General features: G+C 36.6%; 1 protein-coding gene across 1 annotated transcript in view; it reads left to right on the plus strand.

Moving 5' to 3' along the window:
- The window catches only part of dgkaa (diacylglycerol kinase, alpha a), a 29,623-nt gene extending 15,801 nt beyond the window's left edge, over positions 1-13,822 (plus strand). Inside the window, exons 3-24 of the mRNA XM_039652555.2 lie at positions 74-150; positions 2,324-2,453; positions 3,330-3,404; positions 3,500-3,549; positions 3,661-3,735; positions 3,989-4,105; positions 6,340-6,457; positions 6,683-6,771; positions 7,271-7,390; positions 7,604-7,702; positions 8,480-8,566; positions 8,675-8,748; positions 8,842-8,916; positions 9,094-9,179; positions 9,286-9,375; positions 9,458-9,618; positions 9,792-9,856; positions 10,796-10,886; positions 11,226-11,403; positions 11,946-12,063; positions 12,333-12,393; positions 12,793-13,822. Of these exons, the coding sequence (XP_039508489.2) occupies positions 74-150; positions 2,324-2,453; positions 3,330-3,404; positions 3,500-3,549; positions 3,661-3,735; positions 3,989-4,105; positions 6,340-6,457; positions 6,683-6,771; positions 7,271-7,390; positions 7,604-7,702; positions 8,480-8,566; positions 8,675-8,748; positions 8,842-8,916; positions 9,094-9,179; positions 9,286-9,375; positions 9,458-9,618; positions 9,792-9,856; positions 10,796-10,886; positions 11,226-11,403; positions 11,946-12,063; positions 12,333-12,393; positions 12,793-12,870 (2,114 nt within the window). The 3' untranslated portion in view covers positions 12,871-13,822. The remainder of the gene's footprint in view (positions 1-73; positions 151-2,323; positions 2,454-3,329; positions 3,405-3,499; positions 3,550-3,660; positions 3,736-3,988; positions 4,106-6,339; positions 6,458-6,682; positions 6,772-7,270; positions 7,391-7,603; positions 7,703-8,479; positions 8,567-8,674; positions 8,749-8,841; positions 8,917-9,093; positions 9,180-9,285; positions 9,376-9,457; positions 9,619-9,791; positions 9,857-10,795; positions 10,887-11,225; positions 11,404-11,945; positions 12,064-12,332; positions 12,394-12,792) is intronic.
- Positions 13,823-13,894: the final 72 nt, after the last annotated feature.

The raw sequence follows: 13,894 nt of genomic DNA on the forward strand, positions 1-13,894 counted from the left end.
ATTTAAAAAAAAAATGTTCTCTCTCTCTCTCCTTCTCTGCCCCCTCCCACTCACCCTTTCTATCTCTCTGCAGACTGCAGTCTGAAAGTAAAAGATGTGTTAAAGGAATTCAATGCAGATGGCAGGTTAGCCAAATACAGACATGGAGAGGTGAGTGAACTGGCTGCCAGGGGCCAACTGTCAGCACTCTGCTTTTACAGCATCTTAGTCCAATTACCCATGAACAGATCCATCCATCTCTGTAATGTGAATCACTTCACGTCTGGTTAAGCATCTCAGAACTCATCCGTTGGACGATTCAACATGTACCTGCTTAGTCAGGGAGTGTTGGATTACCTCAGTACTGATTTTAGTGGACTTGCTGCCATTAGAGATGCGCGGATGGGCTATTATTTCACCCACAACCGCATCACAGAACTCATCATCCGTCTGCAATCCATCCGCACCAACGTTTTTGACCAATTTTCAAAACCACACCCACTCACCATCCGCTGATTGGGCGATACAAGGCACTGCTGATGACAGCCGCGAGACTAAAAAAGTTCATCAGCAGTGAACTCCGTCTCCGATCGGCGCGCAGGGACAAAAAGAAATAAATAGCCTAAATTAAACACACTTCGGCAAAGCTGACCTTATCTGATAGGCTACTGTACAATACTTTCATTGTAGTCTAATAGGAAACGCATTTTGGCATATCATTTCAACATGCTGCTGTTGTATGGGGCGCCGTTTGTTATTTTCGGCTCACGCTGAAAATAACAGCAACATTTTGTCACATTTAGCTTCAAACAGTGTTTCATTTTAGAAGCTTTGATTTTACATCTTGTGGTACTCTGTTGGGATCTCGACGGACGAAACTTGTCAAGGTGTTTGTGGAGGTTTGAGGTTAAGCAGCACACTTGTGATGCACCATATTAGGTGTACACATCTTGCGGCTGTCATGAACATAAACTGCTTTGCAGGTTTTGCAAATTATATAGCCTGCACTGGTGTCACTTTGTAAAACTTATTAAAAAAAAGGGATACTCCTACACTTTTTTTGGAAATAAGCTCATTTTACCACTCCCCCAGAGTTAAACAGTTGGGTTTTACAGTTTCCGAATGTATTCAGCCGATTTTCAGATTTTTAGAAGAATATTAGTAACCAGACAGTTTCTGTCCTCATTGACTTCCATAGTATATTTTTTTCCTACTATGGAAGTCAATGAGACCAGAAACTGTATGGTTACTGATATTCTTCTAAATATCAGAAAATCGGCTGAATACATTCGAAAACGGTGAAACCCAACTGTTTAACTCTGGGGGAGTGGTAAAATGAGCTTATTTCCAAAAAAAGTGGAGTATCCCTTTAAGTGTGAGCTCCATGTTCTCACTATATCATACTATATTGGTCATAAAAGCCTGATGTATAAATGTATAAATAAAAGCCTGAGCACATACAAAATATATGCCATTTTCTTCTTTTTTTTAAGATCTTGTCTTAAGGTTCAATAAACGGTTCATCCTTGTCCAGGCATGAAAAGCTATGCGCCCTAACCCTAAGTTTAATGGTTTTAATGACATTTGTAATAGATAAACAACAGGAAGTGCAGTGTAAAACAGGAAGACTTTGCTCAGAAGTCGTGGAATTGTAGCTCTAAAAGATTTGCTATTCAGACATGCTCATATGACAAAGATTTGCTCAGTATACCTGATCTGTGCACTAGTTTTTCAGCTGACTGTGTGCTGACTTGGCTCTCAAACACTTTAAATCAATGTATAAGAGTTTTGTTTCAGTAAATGATGTGTTTGTCTCATTCTGAGCTTTATGTCTTGCTTGTTTTGGGGGACTAAAACAAAGTAAACTCTGAATTATGTCATGGATATCTTAATTGCTGCATGTCAAAATGGGGAGAGTATGTTATATAGCATAACATAGCCTTGGTTTTCCTTCTTTTTTCTCTCCAGATAGAGCAGCAGTATCCTGAGGCATTTTAAGTTTGAATACATCTTGCTGTTTTTTTTCTTTCTGTGTTAAGAACTAGGACAGCAGGCACTGTTAGTAGAACTAGGATTAGGTTTGTAGTGCAGAATCTAATTGGATCTCAGTTACATCCCCTTGAGAGGGTTACAGATCATTTTATGACTTTATAAGTTTCCAATAATGTGTACCTTCTGAATGATCACCAAAATATACATTATTAAAAAAAACAATGATTTATTTTAAAACACTATGTGTGTGAATTGTTTGTTTATATTTTTGTATGTGTTCTGTGTCCCTTTAAATGCATAAAAGCCTTTAATGTAGCACACACATTTTGATTTATCTTCTTCATATTCTCAGTGCATTGATGAGGAAGGTTTCCGGCTCTTCCTGAAGACATATTTGGAGGTGGAGGACTTCCCAACAAATCTGTGCCAGCGGCTATTCAAATCCTTCCAGAACTCAGAGTCGGCAAAATCAGATGAAAACAGTGGGTCATGTATTAGGCTTGTACACTACCGTTCAACAAATCTGGGATCAGTTCTATTTTGTAATGACTTTTATTCAGCAAGGTTGGACTGGCCATCTGTCCAGGGTGCTTTCCCCTGCCTCTGGTCTGAGAAACTGGGATATGCTCCAGTCCTATGACCTTAGAAGGACATATAAGGAATATAGAGAGACAGAGAGATTTCACATTACTCCTTTTAGTGTAGTTTTGATCAGATAAATGCAGGCCTGGTAAAAATAAGAAAAAGTAAGAATAAGAAAATCTTACTGTACTGTAAGTGAAACAACAGAAATGGTTGCATAACTGGGAATCGTGTTTATTTATTTATTTTTAGTTTGATGACATTATTGGTACATTTTGAATAAAACTGTCACATCAGAAATTATTCTTGGTAACACTTTATTTTAAGGTGACGTAGGTACACATTACTACATGTACTTATAGTAATAACAGTAAATTATGCAGAGTTAAAAGCTACTAACCCTAAACCAAATCTTAACCCTAACTGTAACTCTATAACAAGTACATGTAGTTAATTAATATTACTCAGCACTTATTTATGTACAGTGTAACTACGTCACCTTTGAATAAAGTGAAACCGTATTCTTTTACTTTATAAAAATCATTTATTTTAACAACGCTTAAAGGAGTAGTGAATTTCTGTAATCATATACTCACCCTTAAGTTGTTTCAAACCTGTATGAATTTCTTTCTTCTGCTGAACACAAAGGAAGATATTTTGAACCAAACAGGTTTTTTTTTTTTTAACCAAAATACTATGGAAGTCAATGGGTTTAAAATAATCAAACCACTTCTTTTATTGTGAATATATATATATATCTTTGTTTTCTTTCTAAGGGGAAGTCTTTCTGAAGGATGTATCCTGTTATTTCTCTCTCCTGGAAGATGGGCAGCCCAGGGACAAACTTGAGTGTAAATCTAAAAAAAAAAAAAAAAAAAAAAAAAATTTCCACTTCAAATATTGAATGATTGTTGACAACTTTGTGCCCATGTTTTTCCCTTCACAGTTGCCTTTAGACTCTATGACAGAGATGGCAACGGTGTTCTGGACAGTTCGGTGGGTGGTCTTTGCCTGAAATTTTCCATTTCCTCATTATATAACTAAATCATCTTGCTCAAATTACATCTTTTGGTAATATCTGTAACCAGTCGTGTTTCCGTGTAACAGGAAGTGGACCGCATTATTGCCCAGATGATGCATGCAGCAGATTACCTTGGTTGGGATGTTTCTGAACTGAGGCCTGTGAGTTGTATTTTGTTTGTGTGTGTGTGTAACATTTGCCAAGAAGTAGTGAAATGCCAATGCGCTCGACATGGCTTTTTCCATCTTAGCTACACCCTTTTAAAGAGACATTCCTCCCTCATTTAGCATGAATCAACTTGTGACAAGATGTTTGCATAATGTTGCTCCTTATGATTCAAATGATTCCCTAAGGTGAACTTCAGTTGCATCATGTACATGTTACAACAGAAATGCACATTGTGATTGTTTCAAGGTGCTGAAGGATATGATGACAGCGATTGATGCAGATAGCAGCGGAACGGTGTCATTACAGGAATGGGTGGAAGGGGGGATGAATAATGTCCCACTACTGGTTTTACTGGGATTGAAGGTAGGAAAACACAAGTACAGATTCTCACTCAGTTTTGGATGCAAAGTCATAGAGGCGCGGTGCTATTTTTGGAGTGTACAAGACTATTGCTCAGATTACACTTCTCAGAAGGAGTGGCAAAAGGGAACAGAGAGAAAAATGTAAAAATTTAGTTGATGTATGTATTTATTGCACTCTTTCTTCCGATTCGGTTGTGTTTCTCAGCCTCACATTAGCGTATCAAAGGCCCTGCTAACTTTGCACTGGTTTAAACAACAGTGAGTCAGTGACACTTCTAACACATGCTTGCTTGCATGCACGCACACTCTTATATGCACGACTACATGAACATTATTTTTTTTTTACATTTTTATTATTTCAATTTGAAATTATTAGATTCATTTTATTTTATTTTATTTTATTTATTATGTTTAATTTTATTTTTATTTACCATCATATTAAAATGATTTCTAAAGGATCATGTTTAGTTAATTTATTTCAACCCTGGCGCTACAGCAACACAAGCTTGCATGCATGGACCCGCTTATATGTGCAACCAAATCACATCAATTTTATATTTAATTTTATTTAATTTTATTATTTTTACGGTAATCATTTTTTATGTTTAATTTATTTATTTTTAAAATTGTATTATTATTATTTTTTATTTGTTTTAACAAGCATACATGGATGGTGTTCCACATACTTTTGGCCATATATTGATGATTGTGGGGTGGGGGCATTTAAAAACTTTAAGAATTAGTCAGTGATAAACCCATATGCATTTTTCTATTAATCTAAATATCGCAGAACATCCCTGTGGCGGTTCCCAACCAGAAGGAAGCAAAAATATACTAGCAATGTGCTATGCAAAACAGAAATCCCTTGCATCTCATTAGCACGCCATGCATAGGATCTACTTTACATAACATCTTACTAAAATAAGCATGCATCTAAAGAAGGCATATATTCAGAATTTCTCTTACATGCATCTTTCCACACAAGCCGTTTGACAGCTTTAAAATGCAAGTTCAAGCTGGCATCCAGCAAGTAACACCAGAGCAGTAGCTGGCTTCACACTTCACACCAAGACTCCTCTGTCTGTCCGCACTGTGCCAGTGCATGACCTGGAGACAAGCCACGGAGTTAACTACCAAGATTAAATACATCTTATTATAATAAAAACCAATGTTCAACCCTTAAATTATAAGTTAATGTCACTATCACACTTGAAATGAATCATTCAGAAATTAAGTGCAATTCACAGTTGCACATGCACAGTTAAACCACATGCGGAAGTTACGATTACAAGAAATTTGTTGTTAAGACCAACGGTCACAGTCAGCGACTCATAGATCACATTGATTATCTTATTCACATTAGGGCTAACATGAATTTAGGCATCCTAAACTTATATTACCCACTGTCTTGCGTTTGTGATTCAGAGCTTTGCTTAACCATGTATCAAAGCCAGGGACTTCCCCGTGTGCTATTTCTACGTCCGAGCGACGCAAGAGGAACATGCTGTGCCATTTGGGCACAGTTACAGCCTGGCTGTGTGGGTTACAGTTTCTGACCTCCTGTTCAGCCGCCTGAAGTTCCCACCTGAGTATATAATATTATGAAATATTAATAATTCTCTGGTGTGACTGCATGAGTCAGTGTCCTTAGCCCACCCTAACCACCTCCAGCTGGCCGTTGAATTCATTACAAAAATGCCAGTAGGTGTAAGATAAGGAAGCAATTTGAAATAAACAGGATGACACTCATGTGAGTCACTGAAAGTGGTAAAAAAAAACACGTTCCACTTATAATCGTTTTATTCACTGTTATGTCGTCATCTGTTTTTTTTAATAGATGAGTACTTTTCATCTTATTCAGATAAAAATGGCAAAAAAATCACCAAAAAGCATCAGAGTTGTTCATGTGTCTCATGTGCTTTAATTCAAGTCTTCTGAAGTCATGGGATAGCATTGAGTGAGTATTTACAAAATGCTCCATCCAGAGTAAGCTACTACTAGTTCATTGAGTTGAACTCAAGAACCGAATCTGAATAAATGAGCCGATTCTTTTCATTGAACCAAATGATCCTTTTCACAAATCAAACAGATTAGTTCATGAATCACAAATTGTTCATGAATCGTGACTTTTTGAAGTGAAATTTTGCAGAAAGATGATTTCTGTTGGTCAACCTGTCGAACTTGCACGTTTGGGAAAACTTTCGCCCTAACATGACATTTTTCCGCTTTCCCAAGATGACCCAAAGAGACGGCCAGCACCTGTGGAGGATGAAACATTTCAACAAGCCTGTGTACTGCAACGTCTGTCAGAATATGTTGCTGGGGCTCCGCAAACAGGGTCTCTGCTGCACCTGTGAGTGGAATTCTGGGTAATTTGCAAGAAAGGTTCACCGATGGTTTTGCAAATGCAATCAATATTTCCAGACTGCAAATAAAATGTGTAATTGTAACGACTAAAATGCTAAAATTGTCCAGAGACAGTCCAGAAATCCATTGTGTATTGTGGTTTAAATATCTAGTGAATCATTTGTTTAGTTCTGATCAGTTTGGTATGACAACCATTTGCTATCATACACAGGCTGCAAATACACAGTCCATGGCCGGTGTGCCAATAAAAACCCGGCTTCTTGCACTCGCACATATGTGATGTCAAAGAAAGAGACAGGGGTAAGCACACTTTTTTTCTTTTCTTTTTTTTTATTGAACTTAAAACCAATACTGTTAAACATCTAAGGAGTGGATGGCAAAATAACTGCATAACATGAAAAGTAATATGCATACAACATTAAAAATATGCACAAAACCCTTTCATGGTAAATGTCATAATTATTTATAAATAATTATAAAAAACTTTACTAAAAATAAAACTAGCAAAAAAAAAGTATTTAATTAAAATAATACATTTTAATAAGTACATCTAGGACTTATGAATTGTGAGAAAATGAACGACGCTCGGGACGGTTGAGGGGCCAGTGTTGCATTGTCACGAACGTTTAAGCCTTGGCATTTTAAATATCCATAACAATCACTAAGGTCCTTAGGTATCGTAAATCTGACATATTGGGCCAAGTGGAGAAGGGGATCCTCCTCAAGCATCTCCTATAAGCTTCGTCTTTAGTACTGGAAATGTAAACAGCATTTGTGCATCTCATTTGTTTGTATGCAGATTGCAACTCATGACTGGGTAAGCGGAAACTGTGATTCTGGGAAGTGTGACCGGTGTCAAAAGAAGATCAAGAGTTTGCAAGGCCTTACCGGGAAACGCTGTGTCTGGTGTCACTCCTTGGTGAGATTGGGACTTTCTGAAAAGCTACTGTACAGTATACAGTTACTGAAAACCATTATATGAGAAGACATTTAAAGTGAAGTTAGGTAAAAAAAAAAAAACACTGTTGATAAAATATCTCTCTTAATATCAGAAGTTGGGTGTGCGTCCTAATAAAGCAGGTCAGTTTGTTATATTAATCATTTTTCATTACTTTTTACTGTCCTAATTTAGAGACATGATGAGTGTGCAACCCAGGAACCATTCGAATGTGATTGTGGCCCTTTCAGAGATCATATCTTACCACCATGGGCAATTTATCCCGTCATCAAGGTAATACAAACAAGTCTCTCCAGAGGAAAAGTTGCTGGATTTGCAACTGCACTATACAGCAATATACACTCATTTGCTACTTATTTAATTAGTTTAATGCTAGGCCAGTGGGCTTGGGGTTTGTCCCTCCTCTGACTGACCACTGTTGATAAATTCTCACCACTGCTGACTAGGTACAAACCACAAGCCTAGCCATTTTTGAGATACTCTGACCGAGTCGCCTTGCCATAACAATCTGACCCTTGTCAAAGTCACTCAGATCTTTATTCCTGCATGCATCCAACAGATTGATTACAAGAACTGATCTAATCTACCAGACCTTAATAAGTGGCTTTGTTAGTAGATCATCACTGACATTCTGTACTGGTTTTGGCTCATCAGTGTATATATAGTTTAAATATATATAGTATTCTAATTTAATATATCATAATTCTGTTCATATTTGATTATATTTTATCCTTTGCATATAGTGTTGGACAGTGGGGACAAAAAGGTTCAAAAGGCAAAAAAAGGTAGAGAACCACTGTGCTAGACTGTTTTTTTTACCTAAGCGAATACAAAAACTCCCAAAAATGGATTCAAAACATGTTCCTGGTTTAGATAATAAATTGCCTGCAAAGCTCCGTGGCTGCACAAAAGCACAACACCACCATTTGATTATACTAAAAACAACAGGAAGATAGTTAAAAGATTAAAGGTCGGCTTACATAGAAAACATTAAACATAGGTTATTTGCCGTTCTCCATTGTACCTTTTGTCCTTTGTTTCCTCACATAGGAGAGGCAAAACTGTGTAAAGAACAGCTGCGCATTTTCAGGTGATGACAGTGACCACAACACTACACCTGACGGACAGGTGCTACAGGTAAGACAGCATGGACAGTCTTTTATGTTTCTGCTATCATACCATGCAGAGAATAATGCACCGAATAATGGCAGGCAAATTAAAACACAGCTTCCTGTCCCCAAACAGATAATCCCAATTGCTGACACTCATCCTCTTTTAGTGTTTGTGAATCCTAAAAGCGGCGGTAAACAGGGAGAGAGGTGAGAATACTGCCATCCATCCATCCATCCATCGTTATCTAATTGCCTATGTGCATTTCATTATTTTGAATCACTAAATACATGTTTTTACAGAATCCTTCGGAAATTCCAATACTTGTTGAATCCTCGGCAGGTTTATAATCTTTCCAGTGGTGGGCCAGGTCCAGGGTAAGGAATTCACTATCATTTTTAGCATACGTATATAAATATTTATTTGTGTCCAGCATCCGCTTGGTTGAACTTGTGGAAAACAAAACTATTAAAAATGGACTAAAGATTTATAGATGTGGATGGTCTTAAATTAACTGAAGTGGTAATCTATATGATCTTCTGTTTCCAAACCAGGTTATGTTTCTTCAGAGATCTGCCGAACTTTAGAATATTAGTTTGTGGAGGTGATGGCACAGTGGGCTGGATCCTGGACGCTATAGGTTGGAAACTAAATCAAACATACTTCCTGTGACACTCACAGTAAATGTGTTATGCATGCTCTCATTTCACTAGTTTCAACCAACTGTTCTTTCCAATGCCTCAAAGATAAAGCCAACCTGGCAGCGCGCCCCCCAGTGGCCGTGCTTCCTCTTGGCACAGGAAATGATCTTGCACGGTGTCTTCGATGGGGCGGAGGTGAGGCGAGAAGCCGAACTTGAAACTTGAACATGTGCCTATATGTCTATATTTAGTGTCTCTCACGGTTATGATGCTGTAGGTTATGACGGGATGGATCTGGGCCGGATTTTGAAGGACATTGAGGCCAGTTCTGTGGTGCAGATGGATCGCTGGAGCATAGAGGTGATCTTGGAGGACAGTCAGGAGAGAGGTGATCCTGTTCCCTACGAAATCATCAACAACTATTTCTCCATTGGAGTGGTAAGACACATACAGTACAGGATTCATATGAAATCATCTAATATATTACCTTTTAGGTAGTTTCAAGACCCTCATTTTCTTTCTATGCTTTTCCAGCCAATATAATTATATTCGAAAAAAAAAAAGAAAAAAAGATTTGATCATTCTCTCTGTGTTGGCTGTGTCTGGAACAGGATGCCTCCATCGCTCACCGCTTTCACACCATGAGGGAGAAACATCCACAGAAGTTTAACAGCAGGTGAGCATGACACACACTAAACCGATTTTTTTACAATATTTTCTGAAAAATAATACACACATTTTAGTAGTTATGATATACGAAAATAACGCTGCGTTTGTAAACTAATGTCTTGGGTTCTGAACAGTGGATCTGATGTAAATTTCTAAAATTTAAATCAATTACAATTCTTTTAAAAGTTAGTGAAAACTTTGTAGGTTTAAAGTTTGTTATAAATTAAGTGATTTTCTAGATAAATTATATATATAACATATTATATGTTGTCTTATATATATATATATATATATATATTAATGCCTTTTTTCAGCAAGGGCTCATTCAAATTAATCAAAAATAGATTAATTAATTAAAAGTGACAATAAAACCTGTTACATTGTTTAAAAAAAATCTCTTTCAAATAAATGCTGTTCTGTTGAACTTTCTTTTCATCAAAGTAATTTTTTTCTCAATTTCCACAAAAATATTAAGTAGCACATCCATTTTCAACATTAAAAATAATAATAAATATTTCTTGAGCAGCAAATCAGCATACTAGAATGATTCTAGAAAGATCATCTGACACTGAAGACTGGAGTAATGATGCTGAAAATTCAGATTTATCACAGGAAAACATTTTTTTTAAATATTCAAATAGAAAATTGTTAATTCTTATAATATTTTACAATATTACTGTTAGCATAAAACATTTTAATGAAAAGACTGTTAAAAACATACAAAATCTTTGTAAACACATGTAATAGTGTATACATGTAATACCCTGATTAATTACTTTTTACTTTTCTTTTTTTGAAAAGAAGTTTGGCTTAGCAGCATCCAACTTAATGACCATTTTTAATTTGAATGGAACCATATGACCAAAAAACATAAAGAGAAAATGTTCTAAAAAAGGTCTGCATGAGTTTGTGGCATCCTCTTCATGCATATAAATCTTTCTTTCAGGATGAAGAACAAACTGTGGTATTTTGAATTTGCCACGTCTGAGACAATCTCAGCATCCTGTAAAAAACTCAAGGAGTGTCTCACCATTGAGGTAAGAAAAGAAGAAGATCCCACTCCCATGAGTTATTGATCATTCCAGCTATACCCTTGTGCTGAAAGCCCATCAAAAAGCATCATCTAAAAAGCAAGAGCACAGAAAGGGCATTAGAGTGATAACACCTGTTATTAACCTGCTTTTGGTATTAGTCGTCTGTCAGAGCTCAAGCCAGGCCCTTTTTAATCTACCAGATCAGGGGCATTCATTCAGAATATAAAGCAAATGCAATTCATTACTTAAAAATCTGCTTATGCACGTATTCGCCTTGAAATCATTTTTAAAATGGAAAAAGTAACAGAACTGACCCCAGCGCCTCTGTCCGGCCTTATCCAGTGTTGCGGGACTCAGTTGGATCTCAGTTGTCTTTCTCTGGAGGGAATTGCCGTCCTCAACATTCCCAGCATGCACGGTGGCTCCAACCTGTGGGGTGAAGCCAAAAAAAGTGAAAAAGCGGACCAGGACTTGCCTGAGGTCATAGTAGACCCTGAAGTCTTAAAAGTGAGCCCGCAAGGTACGTTTATACGTTATATATGAGAAACCTATAAAGCCCCTATTATTATGCTATTTTAAAAATTCCTTTTTTTGGAAAATTTTTGTATTGGATGTCTCCCACAATATGTTTACATGCATTCAAGGTCAAAAAACACTTTTAACACATCTTTTAACCTTCTTTCCGAAAGCCTACTCTACTCTGATTGGTTAGATGACCCTGTCTGCACACAATGTGGATTTGCTTTCACAGCACAGAAAAATAGTATCTTCATGACATGTTGACAACACTAACCAAACTCTTCCAGGCCTCAGCTACAACTGAAGACCATAGGCTGGCATTATGCAAAATTGTTGTAAACCTACCTTGGTTTGTCCAGGAAGTAAGACTGGAACGACTGACGATTTGTTTCGGGCAGTTCAGAATCATGGGTCATCATCATATCAGAATATTTCTTTTGGGCGTCAATAACTCCATTTTATTGTGTATTTTGATCTTTGAACTAGTTCATGTCATGAATGGTAATAAAAGAAGCTAACACTAACACTAAGGTGTCCAAACAGACATGAGCGATGAACGTGTGGAGTTGGTGGGGTTGGAAGGAGCCATTGAGATGGGACAGATATACACAGGGCTGAAGAGCGCAGTCCGGCTTGCCAAAACATCTCAGATTACCATCAGGTGAGACAAACGGTTACAAACAAGGATCAAGACGTGCTCAGACATGTTCATCACTACTGTCAATCTGCATTTCCTGCATTTACATACTCATTCGCATTTTATTCAAAAGTCAAATATGCTATTTACATCCCATTAATTCTTTTGTCATTTATTATTGTTAACCATTATTGAGTCTTGTGATTTGAATGTGTGTTGTTTAGTCACCCCAAGCAAATTTGTCATTATATTATTCACATTCGTTTTTTTCCCCAAAATGCACTCATTTATAGGACAAAGAAGCCTTTGCCAATGCAGATAGATGGAGAGCCGTGGATGCAGCCACCTTGTACCGTAAGTGCCACTTTCAAAATACTACACAAGAGTCATTTCAATCTGTTCACTATAAAGATGTATTCAGATTCATACACCGAGTTGTTCAGTGACCCTTTCTGCAGATTTATGAGTGAGTGAGTCATTCACTCAACCAAAACAAGTCTTATTAAAAGGAGTTTTTCTACTAATCGAATAAGCGACATAAACTGTTTAAGCATCATGAGTGTTGTTTCCAAATGATTCAAAAATACTGAACTATGAAACGGCACTAAAGACTCGGTTTAAAATTAAGTGACATATAGTCATCTTAGGATATTTTACTTGTATTTAACCTTTAGTTTGGACCAGTAGAAACATCATTGCATTAAATGAGATTTAACTTATTGTTATTTTAACCATTTTCTTTTACTTCCTCAGATTAACATCACACACAAGAACCAAGCTAGTATGATGATGGGCCCTCAAGCCAAATCTGGCTTTTTCAACCTGAAATAGAGTTTACCTTCGCTTGAGGATGATCCATGTCACTTCAAAACTGTGTGTGCATTAACAAGGACTCTGAAGCCAATGAAAGTTTAAAGCAATTATGTTAATTTTGCAACAGATGTTTACTTACTCAAATCCTTGTGTTTTAGGAGATTATCCTTACATGAGGTACAAACTTTTCATCTTAATATCAATTATGCTCTCTTTAAAGAAATGTAGTGCTCTTAAACAGTAGGTCATCATGCATTCATTTTTGCATGCATTTTTTTTGCTGTGATATACATATATTATATGCACAGGTCATTCCAAGTACATATGTTGAATACTTGTTTTAAGGTTATGTAGATATACATAAAATATGCATCACTCCAAAGCATCTAGTGAATTTGCTGTGCAAAACAGTGACTTTGCTGTAAGATTAGAAGCAGATCTGCATTAACTCTGCACTGTGCTTTTTGTTTTTCCTTTAGATTTTTTTTTTCTCTCAGCTAAGCCTAAATCTTCTGTTGCTACTGCAGTTACTAATCATGAATGTCAAGATTAATCCAATGTGCCAGTGCGCTCTTTGCCAGAACAATGACTAGATTTAGCAAATCAAAATCTTAAGAGCTTGATGAGACATCTAATTTATTTGCTGTTAAATTGTACACCTAAAATAGTAGGTGTAATATTGAGATAATATATTGAAACAAAATCCATGGTATGTTAATTAGGTTTCACTGTATTAAGAATGTATTGAGTCAGTTGTGTGCTGTTTTTGCAACATTTCATACATTTAAATAGTGATAGTAATCTGTTATTTTAGTTTGTTCTTATAACTCAGTGGACAAAATCCTAAAGGTTTTAGATTGCACTGCAAATGAATGGCCCTCTGGCATAGCTTTATAATTCTATGTTGTTCCTGAGAATGTAAAGCATCTATTAATTTTGTGAATTTGTCTGAATAAACATTTCAATGTTATATATCTTCTTTTTTTCGTCATTTGCCAAAGTTCATAAGATTACCCCATATAAGCACTAGAGGGCGCCATCA

The sequence above is a fragment of the Pimephales promelas genome, chromosome 20 (assembly GCF_988280905.1).
Source record: "Pimephales promelas chromosome 20, fPimPro1.hap1.1, whole genome shotgun sequence".
Lineage (NCBI taxonomy): Eukaryota > Metazoa > Chordata > Actinopteri > Cypriniformes > Leuciscidae > Pimephales > Pimephales promelas.